The 12,403-nt window shown below is 53.4% G+C and overlaps 1 protein-coding gene across 1 annotated transcript in view; it reads left to right on the forward strand.

Annotated features, from left to right (window-relative positions):
- LOC127567202 (myosin-10) overlaps nucleotides 1-12,068 on the forward strand; it is a gene marked incomplete at its 3' end in the record, with an annotated part of 31,329 nt that extends 19,261 nt beyond the window's left edge. Inside the window, exons 4-5 of the mRNA XM_052009889.1 lie at nucleotides 7,464-7,491; nucleotides 11,966-12,068. Of these exons, the coding sequence (XP_051865849.1) occupies nucleotides 7,464-7,491; nucleotides 11,966-12,068 (131 nt within the window). The remainder of the gene's footprint in view (nucleotides 1-7,463; nucleotides 7,492-11,965) is intronic.
- Between the last annotated feature and the right edge of the window lie 335 nt (nucleotides 12,069-12,403).

Genomic DNA, 12,403 nt, shown 5'->3' on the forward strand with positions numbered 1-12,403 from the left:
CATCTACCACCACCCTCTGTCTTCTACGGGCGAGCCAATTCTGAATCCACACAGCCAGGTTTCCCTGGATCCCATGTCTCCTGACTTTCTGAATGAGCCTTCCATGAAGAACCTCATCAAACACCTTACTGAAATCCATGTACACCACACCCACTGCTCTACCTTCATCAATGTGCTTTGCCACATCCTCAAAGAGTTCACTCAGGCTCGTGAGGCACTCCCTGCGTACAGACAGTGGCCGGAAATGGCAGTTGTTTTATTGTCACTTGTACCAATGCCCAGTGAAAAACTTGTCTTCCATACCATTCGTACAGATCAATTCATTACACAGTGCATCGAGGCAGTACAGGGTAAAACAATAACAGTACAGAGTAAAGTGTCACTGCTACAGGGAAGTGCAGTGCAGGTAGACAATAAGGTGCAAGGTCACAACAAGGTAGATCGTGAGGTCAGAGTCCATCTCATTGTATAAGGGAACCGTTCAATAGTCTTATCACAGTGGGGTAGAAGCTGTCCTTGAGCCTGGTGGTACGTGCCCTCAGGCTCCTGTATCTTCTGCCCGATGGGAGAAGGGAGAAGAGAGAATGTCCCGGATGGGTGGGGTCTTTGATTATGCCGGCTGCTTTACCGAGGCAGCGAGAGGTAAAGACAGAGTCCGCGGAGGGGAGGCTGGTGTCCGTGACGCGCTGGGCCGTGTCCACAACTCTCTGCGGTTTCTTGCGGTCCCGGGCAGAGCAGTTGCCGTCCCAAGCCGTGATGCATCCAGATGGGATGCTTTCTATGGTGCATCGATAAAAGTTGATAGGCACGTCAGTTTGGGAAGTGGGATGTGGAATCGGTGTGGCTGGCCATCGGGAGCTGTATACTTTACAGAATTTAAATTTAAAAGAGTAGAAAAGTTGTACAATAACAAGTAGACCTGCAACGAGTCGCTACATTCCGCTGCCGTCTTGGGAGAATCTCGTTCTGTGTTGTTTCATCGGGTCAGTTGTGTGACGGTGTCTGCGGGAGAGCCTGTGGGTATGGTGGTCACTCCAGAGCTGGCTTAGTCTATTGTCCTGCACACAAGCACCATGGATGCCAACTTTTACTCGCAGGCATTGCAGATGTAATGTCGGCTAGGAAAAGAACGTAAATTCTACAGGAAGGCATGCGATTAGATGCAAGGGAAGTCTCTTGCAGTGCAAAGCGGTCCTAGTGTTGCTGTACTAAGGCGTAGGTTGGAGAAAATGTTGACTGTCCACAAACGTCGACTCTCGGTTGCTGCACAGGTCGATGGGGTTGTTAAGAAGGCGTATGGAGTGTTGGCCTTCATTAGTCGGGGGATTGAGTTCAAGAGCCGCGAGGTGATGTTGCAGCTCTATAGAACTCTGGTCAGATCACACTTGGAGTACTGTGTTCAGTTCTGGTCGCCTCATTATAGGAAGGATGTGGGAGCTCTAGAGAAGGTGCAGAGGAGATTTACCAGGATGCTGCCTGGATTGGAGAGCATGTCTTATGAGGATAGGTTGAGCGAGCTGGGGCTTTTCTCTTTGGAGAGGAGGAGGATGAGAGGTGACTTGATAGAGGTGTACAAGAGGCATAGATCGAGTGGACAGTCAGAGACCTTTTCCCAGAGCAACAATGGCTAACATGAGGGGACATAATTTTAAGGTGATTGGAGGAAGGTATAAGGGGGATGTCGGGGGTAAGTTTTTTTACACAGAGAGTGGTGGGTGTGTGGAACGCACTGCCGGCAGAGGTGGTGGGGACAGATACATCAGGGACATTTAAGAGACTCATAGATAGATATATGAATGATGGAGAAATGGGGGGCGATGTGGGAGGGAAGGGTTAGATAGGTCTCAGAGCAGGATAAAATGTCGGCACAACGTCGTGGGCAGAAGGGCCTGTACTGTGCTGTAATGTTCCATGTTCTATCCCATCCCGCCCGTATCTGTGCAAACTCCTCTTAAACATTACAAATGAACCTGCACCCACCACTTCCGCTGGCAGCTCGTTCTACACTCGCACCTCCCTCTGAGTGAGGAAGCTCCCCCTCAGATTCCCCTAAAATGTTTCACCTCTCACCCTGAATCCATGTCCTCTGGTTCCAGTCTCGCCCGACCCGAGGGGGAAAAGCCTGCATGCATTCACCCGATCTCTACCCCTCATGATGCTGTACACCTCCACAAGGTCTCCCCTCATTCTCCTGCGCTCCAGGGGAATAAAATCCTGACCTTCTCAACCTTTCCCCATAGAAAGGGATATGGACATTGTGTCGGTGGAAGGGACTCGTGTAGTTAGACTTTTAATTAGTAGTTTAATTAGCGGGTGGGCTGGAGAGCCTGTTCCTCTGCTGTGTTCCTTCTGACAGTGTGGCTCTCTCCCTCTCTCTCTCTCTCTCTCTCTGAATGGGGAGGGGCAGGGATTCCACCACAACCAAACCACAGAGCGGTTTGGAGCGGTGAGAAGATGCAGCCGGCGCACCGCCAGCCCTGGCAGATTTACGGCAAACTGCGCCTCAGCAGAACGTCACAACAGAGGGCAGGAAACCTCGCGTCTCTCCCCACATCGTCTGGGGTGACAGACCAGTGAACCGCACCGACCACACACACACACACACACACACACACACACACACACACACACACACACACACACACACACACACACACACACACTCTGCCTGTAACGTCTACGTACTCCGGAGTCACACAGAACAGAAACAGGCCCTTTGGCCCAAAGGGTCCTTGCTGTATTCTGGAGTCCCGTCTCCCTCTAAACCTTTCCTAGCCACGGACCTGTCCAAGTTCCTTTGCGATCTACCTCGTCGTGGCCCTTGCACCTCATTCTCTGCACCTTCTCTGTGACTGTGACACTTTATTCTGCGTCCTGTTATTGTTTTACCCCTGTACTGCCTCGACGCACTGATGTGGTGAAACGATCTGTATGGACGGCATGCAGAACAAAGTTTTTCCCTGTACCTCGGTACACGTGACAACCAATTTACTCCAGGATTGCGGCACTGAAATCCAGAACCGGTCCCAGAGTAAATCTCCCTCGACTGAGCGGCGCTCTCTGAGGCTTAAGTGAGATTTAACAAGTGGGCTGTGTCAGAATGTGTTGGAACATTTTTTGTCAGTCCCAGCCCTGTGTTGATGTAATGCAAACTATCTCTGGACTTACTTCTAAACAGGCAGAACTCGTGTAGTGAAGATAAGCAACAAACATTCATGTTTGAATGCCCACGGTTCCCGTCTCCATATCCACCCCCCCCGGGTCAGACCCACACACAGGGAGCACCGTGCACGGTTCCCGTCTCCGTATCCCCCCTGGGTCAGATCTACACACACCGGGAGCACTGTGCAGGGTTCCCGTCTCTGTATCCCCCTGGGTCAGACCCACACACACCGGGAGCACTGTGCACGGTTCCCGTCTCCGTATCCCCCTGGGTCAGACCCACACACACCGGGAGCACTGTGCACGGTTCCCGTCTCCGTATTCCCCTGGGTCAGACCCACACACCGGGACCACCATGCACAGTTCCAGTATTCAGAATGTGTCACAAACTGAGAAGCGTTGGCAGGAGTCCCAGTTACTTAAAAATAATAAATAGTCTGCTGACAAGGAGGGAGTAGTGGAAGTGCATGTGTTGTCAATTCGTCACCAGATTCTTTCAGAACCAGAACCTCTGATTGACATGACATGAAATTTATTGTTTTGTGGCCACAGTACAGAACAAAGACGCAAAATCGCCAGAAATCACTGAACTAAATCATGCAAAGAAAGAGCAGTAACGAGCTGGTACATAGAACATAGAACAGTCCAGCACAGAACAGGCCCTTCGGCCCACAATGTTGTGCCGACATAGCTAATCCCTCCTACTACAGAATGCCCATAGCCCTCCATTTCCCTCTCGTTCATGTGCCCATCCAAGCCCCTCTTAAAAGCCCCCAATGAATTTGCCTCCACCACTCCATCAGGCAACGCATTCCAGGCATCCACCACCCTCTGAGTAAAGAAACGTACCCCTCACGTGTGTTCTGAACCTACCCCCTTTCACCTTAAATGTCCTCTGGTGTTGGATCACTCAGTAATGGGAAACAGATATTGCTTGTCCACCCTATCTATGCCCCTCGTAATTTTACACACTTCCAACAGATCACCCCTCAGCCTCTGCCGCTCCAGAGAAAAGAGCCCAAGTTTGTCCAGCCTCTCCTGATAGCACATGCCCTCTAATCCAGGCAGCATCCCAGTAAACCTCCTCTGCACCCTCTCTAAAGCCTTGACATCCTTCCTATAGTGAGGTGACCAGAATTGCATGCAATCTGTTAACACATAGAACATTACAGCACAGTACAGGCCCTTCGGCTCACGATGTTGTGCCGACATTTTATCCTGCTCTAAGATCTATCTAACCCTTCCCTCCCACATCGCCCCCCATTTCTCTATCATTCATGTGTCTGTCTAAGAGTCTCTGAAATGTCCGTAATATATCTGCCCCCACCACCTCTGCCGGCAGTGCGTTCCACACACCCACCACTCTCTGTGTAAAAAACTTACCCCTGACATCCCCCATATACCTTTCTCCAATCACCTTAAAATTATGTCCCCTCGTGTTAGCCATTGTGGCCCTGGGAAAAAGTCTCTGACTGTCCACTCGATCTGTGCCTCTTGTACACCTCTATCAAGTCACCTCTCATCCTCCTCCTCTCCAAAGAGAAAAGCCCCAGCTCGCTCAACCTCTCCACATAAGACATGCTCTCCAATCCAGGCAGCATCCTGGTAAATCTCCTCTGCACCCTCTCTAAAGCTCCCACATCCTTCCTATAATGAGGTGACCAGAACTGAACACAATACTCCAAGTGTGGTCTGACCAGAGTTCTATAGAGCTGCAACATCACCTCGCGGCTCTTGAACTCAATCCCCCGACTAATGAAGGCCAACACTCCATACACCTTCTTAACAACTCTATCGACCTGCGCAGCAACCTTGAGGGATCGATGGACGTGGACCCCAAGATCCCTCTGTTCCTCCACACTGCTGAGAGTCCTGCCGTTAACCTTGTATTCTGCCTTCAAATTCGATCTCCCGAAGTGTGTCACTTCACACCGATGGACTGCCGGTAGGAAGCAGGGGGTGATGGTGAAAGGTTGTTTCTCGGACTGGAGACCCGTGACTAGTGGTGTTCCCCAGGGCTCGGTGCTGGGCCCATTGTGGTTTGATGTCTACATCCATGATTTGGACGAGAATGTACAGGGCACGGTTGGCAAGTCTCCAGATTGACGCTACAATAGGTGGTGTCGTAGGCAGTGAAGGAGGTTATCAAAAATCACAGGGGGGTCTCGATCGGTGGGGTCAGTGGGCAGAGGAATGACAGATGCCCTCTCTCTCTCTGCCCCCTCTCTGCCTCCTCTCTCTCTCTCTCTCTCTCTCTCTCTCTCTCTCTCTCTCTCTCTCTCTGTCCCCCCTCTCTCTCTCTCTCTCTGTCCCCTGTCTCTCTCTGTGTCCCCCTCTCTCTCTTTCTCTCTCTCTCTCTTTCTCTCTCTCTTTCTCTCTCTCTCTCTTTCTCTCTCTCTCTTTCTTTCTCTCTCTCTCTCTCTCCCTCTCTCTCTCTCTCTCTCTCTCTCTCTCTCTCTCTCTCTCTCTCTCTCCCCCTTCCCCAGTGCCCACACCTGTTCCCCAGCATGTTTGCCGGGTGCCTCACTGGTTATTTTAACGCTGTGGCTGTGCTCTGTGGAAACTATGAAGTCACCGACTGGGTCGGGTTCCCGTCCTCAACGCCCTGCGCCACCTGTCCTGCCCTGGGTGGACAAGGGCTGGCTCCCTCCCCCTCCCCCAACCCTCTCCCCGTCCCCTCTCCCACTTCCCTCCCCCTCCCACAGCCCCCTCCGCGCACTCCTCTCCCCTCCCCCTCCGCATCCCCCCTCCTCTCCCCCTCCCCCCTCCCCCTCCCCCCTCCCCCTCCCCCCTCTCCCTCCCCCCTCTCCCTCCCCCCTCTCCCTCCCCCCTCTCCCTCCCCCCTCTCCCTCCCCCCTCTCCCTCCCCCCTCTCCCTCCCCCCTCTCCCTCCCCCTCTCCCCCCTCTCCCCTCCCCCTCCCCCTCCCCCCTCCCCCTCCCCCTCTCCCTCCCCCCTCTCCCTCCCCCCTCCCATCTCCCTCCCCCACTGCCCCACCTCCTTTCCCACCCCCTACCCTCTCCCCAATCTCCCCCACTTACCCTCCCCATCTCCCCCTCCCCATCTCCCCCTCCCCATCTCCCCCTCCCCCATCTCCCTCCTCCCCCATCTCCCTCCTCCCCCATCTCCCTCCTCCCCCATCTCCCTCCTCCCCCATCTCCCTCCTCCCCCATCTCCCTCCTCCTCCATCTCCCCGACCCCCCTCCTGCCCCATCTCCCTCCATCTGCTAAAACCTCTGCTGTGTGCGATGTGTATAAATGACGTGGATGGGTGGGTCAGTAAGTTCGCAGACAACACATAGTTTGGGGGTGTTGTGGACGGTCGCCAAAGGACGCAGCGGGATTTAGTTCGCTTGTAGATCTGGGCAGAGGGATGGCTGATGGAGTTTAATGGAAGTGTGAGGTGTCGCACTTTGGGAGATAAAATATGCAGGGACAGGACACAGTTCATGACGGGGCGTTGACGTACAGGGGAATCTCGGGGGTCCCGAGTCCACAGCTCCCCTGAAAGCGGCCGCACAGGTCGACAGGGGCGGTGAAGAAGGCGTCCGGCACGCTTGCCTTCACCGGTCAGGGCGTTGAGTACAAGAGTCGGGGAGTCACGGCGCGGTGTATAAAACTCTGGTCGGGCCGCACTGTGTGCGGTTCTGGTCGCCCCCCCGTTACAGGGAGGGTGCGGGGGGCTTCGGAGAGGGTGCGGGAGAGGTTCACAGGGACGCTGCCTGGATTAGAGGGCGTGAGCTACAAGGAGAGGTCAGGCAGACTCGGGTTGTTCTCTCCGGAGCGGCGGAGGCCGAGGGGAGAGGTTTATAAGATCACGAGAGGCACAGATAGAGCAGACAGCCGGGATCTCTCTCCCCCACAGGGTGGAAATGTCTAATACCAGAGGGCGTGCGTTTAAGGCGAGAGGGGGGAAAGTTCACAGGAGATGTGCGGGGCAAGTTTTTTTACACAGAGAGCGGTGGGTGCCTGGAATGTGCTGCCAGGGGTGGGGGTGGAGGCAGATACGATCGAGGGGTTTGAGAGGCTCGTAGACGGGTGTGCAGGGAACGGAGGGAGACAGACTCTGTGCAGGCAGAAGGGACTAGTTTAGTTATCCATTTAATTAGTTTGGTACAACATTGTGGGCTGAAGGGCCTGTTCCCGTGCTGTACTGTCCTACAAGTTGCTGGCCCAGACCATGCTGCATGCCCTCAGGATACTCTAAACAGGACATCTCCGGAAGTTGGTTAAGAGTGTTCGGTGACGAGTTGTTTACCAAAGTTGTCTCACCACCTTCTTTTCCTTTCTGGTTCCTCCGCAGATCGAGAAGATCAGTCCATACTCTGCACGTGAGTACCCATTTGTTCCTTAGTTAAACTTCTCCGTAAACGGCGCTGGTGACTACGTCGGGGGTCGGGGTTGTTGCTGCCTTGAGAGCAAGAGTCAGAATCAGGTTTATTCACAAGACCACAAGACAAGGGAGCAGAAGTAGGCCATCCGGCCCGTCGGGTCTGCTCCGCCACTTCACCACGAGCTAAACTATTCTCCCATCTAGCCCCAATCCCCGGCCTTTTCCCCATATCCCTTGATACCCTGACTAATTAGATACCTATCAATCTCTGCCTTAAACACCCCCAATGATCAGGCCTCCACAGCTGTATGTGGCAACGAATTCCATAAATCCACGACCCTCTGGCTGAAGAAATTTCTCCGCATCTCTGTTCTAAATGGGTACCCTCTAATTCTGAGACTGTGCCCTCTAGTCCGGGACTCACCCACCAGGGGAAACAGCTTAGCCACATCTACCTTGTCCAGTCCTTTCAACATTCAAAATATCTCTATGAGGTCCCCTCTCATTCTTCTGTACTCCAATGAGTACAGTCCAAGAGCCGACAATCGCTCGTCGTATGTCAGCCCTTTCGTTCCGAGAATCATCCTCGTAAATCTCCTCTGAACCCTCTCCAACATCAGCACATCCTTCCTAAGACAAGAGGGTCCAAAACTGCACACAGTATTCCAAATGAGGCCTCACCAGTGCCCCACAGAGCCTCATCAACACATCCTGACGTGTACGTTATTCCTCTCGAAATGAATGCCAACATAGCATTCGCTTTTCTTACCGTCGATCCGACCTGGTGGTTAACCTTTAGGGTATCCTGCACGAGGACCCCCAAGTCCCTTTGGACGTCTGTACTTTGAATTTTCTCCCCATCTAGATAATAATCTGCCTGTCTATTCCTTCTTCCGAAGTGTATAAAGTTATTCTCACTGATGTATGTCGTGGAACGTGTTGTTTTGTGGCAGCAGTACAGTGCAAGATGTAAAAATTACTGTAAGTTACAAAACTAAATAGCGCAAAAGAGGAATAACGAAGGAGTGTTCATGGGTCCGTGGACCGTTCAGGAATCTGACGGCGGAGGGGAAGAAGCTGTTCCTGGATCGTTGAGTGTGGGTCTTCAGGCTCCTGTACCCCCTCCCCGATGGTAGTAATGGGAAGAGGGCACGTCCCGGGACGGTGAAGGGTCCTCGCCCCTTCTTGAGGCACCGCCCTCTTGAAGGTGCCCTCGACGGCGGGGAGGGTTGTGCCCGCGGTGGAGCTGGCTGAGTCTACAACCCTCTGCGGCCTGTTGAAGATGCCATCGACGGCGGGGAGGGTTGTGCCTGTGATGGAGCTGGCTGAGTCCATGACCCTCTTGCGACCCTGCGCTTCAGAGCCTCCACACCAGGCGGTGATGCACCCAGTAAGAACGCTCTCCACCGTACATCTGTAGAAATTTGCAAGAGTCTTTGGTGATGGACCGAATCTCCTCAAACTCCTAACGAAGTGGAGCCGCTGGCGAGCCTTCTTGGTGATTGCATCAACATGTTGGGCCCAGTTTTTAGTAATTTTTATGTCTTGCACTGTACTGCTGCCTCAAAACAACACATTTCATGTCATACATCAGTGATAATCAACCTGATTCTGATTCCCCAACCCTGGGGGGAAAAGACTGTGCGCATTCACCTTGTCTATGCCCCTCGTGGGTTTATACACCTCTGTAAGGTCATCTCACTCCCCAGATCCCTATTGCTCACTGTGAAAATCCGACCTGGATTTCACTTTGCAACACCTCGCACTTATCCGAATTACACTCCACGTAGATCTGAATTAAACTCCGCGTAGATCTGCTAAACTCCACGTAGATCTGAATTAAACTCAGCGTAGATCTGAATTAAACTCAGCGTAGATCTGTTAAACTCCAAGTAGATCTGAATTAAACTCCACGTAGATCTGAGTTAAACTCCGCGTAGATCTGAATTAAACTCCAGGTAGATCTGAATTAAACTCCAGGTAGTTCTGAATTAAACTCCGCGTAGATCTGAATTAAACTCGGCGTAGATCTGAGTTAAACTCCGCGTAGATCTGAGTTAAACTCCAGGTAGATCTGAGTTAAACTCCGCGTAGATCTGAATTAAACTCCACGAAGATCTGAGTTAAACTCCGCGTAGATCTGAGTTAAACTCCGCGTAGATCTGAGTTAAACTCCACGTACGTCTGAGTTAAACTGCACGTAGATCTGAATTAAACTCCACATAGGTCTGAATTACAGATCTGAATTAAACTCCATATAGGGACTCGGGAGGTCCTAGTGCAGGATTCCCTGAAGGTTAACTTGCAGGTCGAGTTGGTAGTAAGGAAGGCAAATGCAATGTCGGCATTCGTTTCGAGAGGACTAGAATATAAAAGCAAGGACGTAACGCTGAAGGTTTATAAGGCGTCAGTCAGACCACATTTGGAGTACTGAGAGCAGTTTTGGTCCTGAATCTAAGGAAGGATGTGCTGGCGTTGGAGAGGGTCCAGAGGAGGTTCTCAAGAATGATCCTAGGAATGAAAAGATTAATGTAGAAGGAGCATTTGATGGCTCTGGGCCTGTAGTCGATGGGAGTTTAGGAGGGGAATCTCATTGAAACCTCCTAAATCCTGGATAGAGTGGACGTGGGAGAGTCCAGGATCCGAAGGCACAGCCTCAGAATAAAGGGACGTCCCTTTAGAACTGAGATGAGGAGGAATTTCTTCAGTGGTGAATCTGTGGAATTCATTGCCACAGAGAGGACTGTGGACGCATCCCGGCTTGGGATGGCAGCTGCTCTGCCCGGGATCGCAAGAAACCGCAGAGAGTTGTGGACACAGCCCGGCGCGTCACGGACACCAGCCTCCCCTCCGCGGACTCTGTCTACACTTCGCGCTGCCTCGGTGAAGCAGCCGGCATAATCAAAGACCTCACCCACCCGGGACATTCTCTCTTCTCCCCTCTCCCATCGGGCAGAAGATACAAAAGCCTGAAAGCACATACCCCCCCAGGCTCAAGGACAGCTTCTGTCCCGCTGTTATAAGACTATTGAACGATAGGGTGGACTCTTGACCTCACAATCTACCTCGTCGTGGCCCTTGCACATTGTCTGCCTGCTCTGCACTTTCTCTGTAGCCGTGACACTTTATTATGCATTTTGTTATTGTTTTATCTTGTACTACCTCAGTGCACTCTGTACTAACCTGATGCACTGTGTAATCAATTGATCTGTATGAATGGTAAGTTTTTGGTATTGGTTTATTATTGTCACTTGTACCGAGGTCCAGTGAAAAACTTGTCTTGCAAACCGATTGTACAGGTCAATTCATTACACGGTGCAGTTACATTGAGGCAGTACAGGGTGCATTGAGGCAGTACAGGGTGCATTGAGGTAGTACAGGGTAAAAACAACAACAGTACAGAGAAAGTGCAGTGCAATAAGGTGCAAGGTCACAACAAGGTAGATCGTGAGGTCAGAGTCCATCTCATCCTATAAGGGAAACTGTTCAATAGTCTTATCACCGTGGGGTAGAAGCTGTCCTTGAGCCTGGTGGGACGTGCCCTCAGGCTCCTGCCTGATGGGAGAGGGGAGAAGAGAGAATGTCCTGGGTGGGTGGGGTCTTTGATTATGCCGGCTGCTTTACCGAGGCAGCGAGAGGTAAAGACAGAGTCCGCGGAGGGGAGTCTGGTTTCCATGATGCGCTGGGCCGTGTTCACAACTCTCTGCGGTTTCGTGCGGTCCCGGGCAGAGCAGTTGCCGTCCCAAGCCGGGATGCATCTGGATAGGATGCTTTCTGTGGGGCATCGGTAAAAGTTGGTGAGCGTCGACGGGGAAATGCCAAATTTCTTCAGCCTCCTGAGGAAGTAGAGGCGCTGGTGAGCTTTCTTGGCCGTGGCAGCTCCGTGGTTGGACCAGGACAGGCTGTTGGTGATGTTCACTCCCGGGAACTTGAAGCTGTAGACCCTCTCAACCTCAGCACCGTTGATGTAGACAGGAGCACGTACACCGCCCCCTTCCCTGAAGTCGAGCTCTGCAGCTCTGGTGACCCAAGCTCTGGAGTGCGGGGTGGAGAACTTAGGGCAGAGCAACCCCCCCACCCCCTCCAGATACTCCCAATGGGGGCCGTGTGCTCCTGCGCCCCGGGTGGGAAGGGACGCAGGGGAGGGAGGGAGGCAGGGGGCCAGGGAGGGAGGGAGGCAGGGGGTCGGGGAGTCCGCGAACCGGCTTGGGAAAGGTCCCCCGACCCTGGACAGGTGGTGGGACCGACACCTCTGAGGTTGTGCTGACCGGGGAAGGGCTCCGACCGATGTGGCTGATCGCTGTGTCTTCTCTCTTTTATCTCCCTCTCCCCTCCTTTCATGTTCTCCCCTCTCCCCCCACACCCCCCTTCATCCCCCCCAACTCTCCCCCCTCTGTCCCCCCTCTCTCCCCCACCGGTCTCTCCACCCCCCCCCCCGCGCTCTCCCCCTCCCCCCACGCTCCCCCCGCCAGAGGGGAGTCGGGGGCTGGGAAGACGGAGAACACGAAGAAGGTGATCCAGTACCTCGCCCACGTCGCCTCATCTCACAAAGGACGCAAGGACCACACAGCCCCCGTGAGTACCTGCTGTCCTGTCCCTCACCTCCCCCCCCCCACAGCCCCGACACTCACTGTCCTCCTGTTCAAACCCCTCCCTCCCTATCTCTGTAACCCCCTCCGGCCCCTACACTCCCCGTCCTCCTGTTCAAACCCCTCCCTCGCCCCCTCCCTCCCTATCTCTGTAACCCCCTCCGGCCCCTACACCCCCCGTCCTCCTGTTCAAACACCTCCCTCGTCCCTCCCTCCCTATCTCTGTAACCCCCTCCGGCCCCTACACTCCCCGTCCTCCTGTTCAAACCCCTCCCTCGTCCCCCTCCCTCCCTATCTCTGTAACCCCCTCCGTCCTCCTGT

This window comes from Pristis pectinata, unplaced genomic scaffold, assembly GCF_009764475.1.
Source record: "Pristis pectinata isolate sPriPec2 unplaced genomic scaffold, sPriPec2.1.pri scaffold_189_arrow_ctg1, whole genome shotgun sequence".
In the NCBI taxonomy this organism is placed as follows: Eukaryota; Metazoa; Chordata; class Chondrichthyes; order Rhinopristiformes; family Pristidae; genus Pristis; species Pristis pectinata.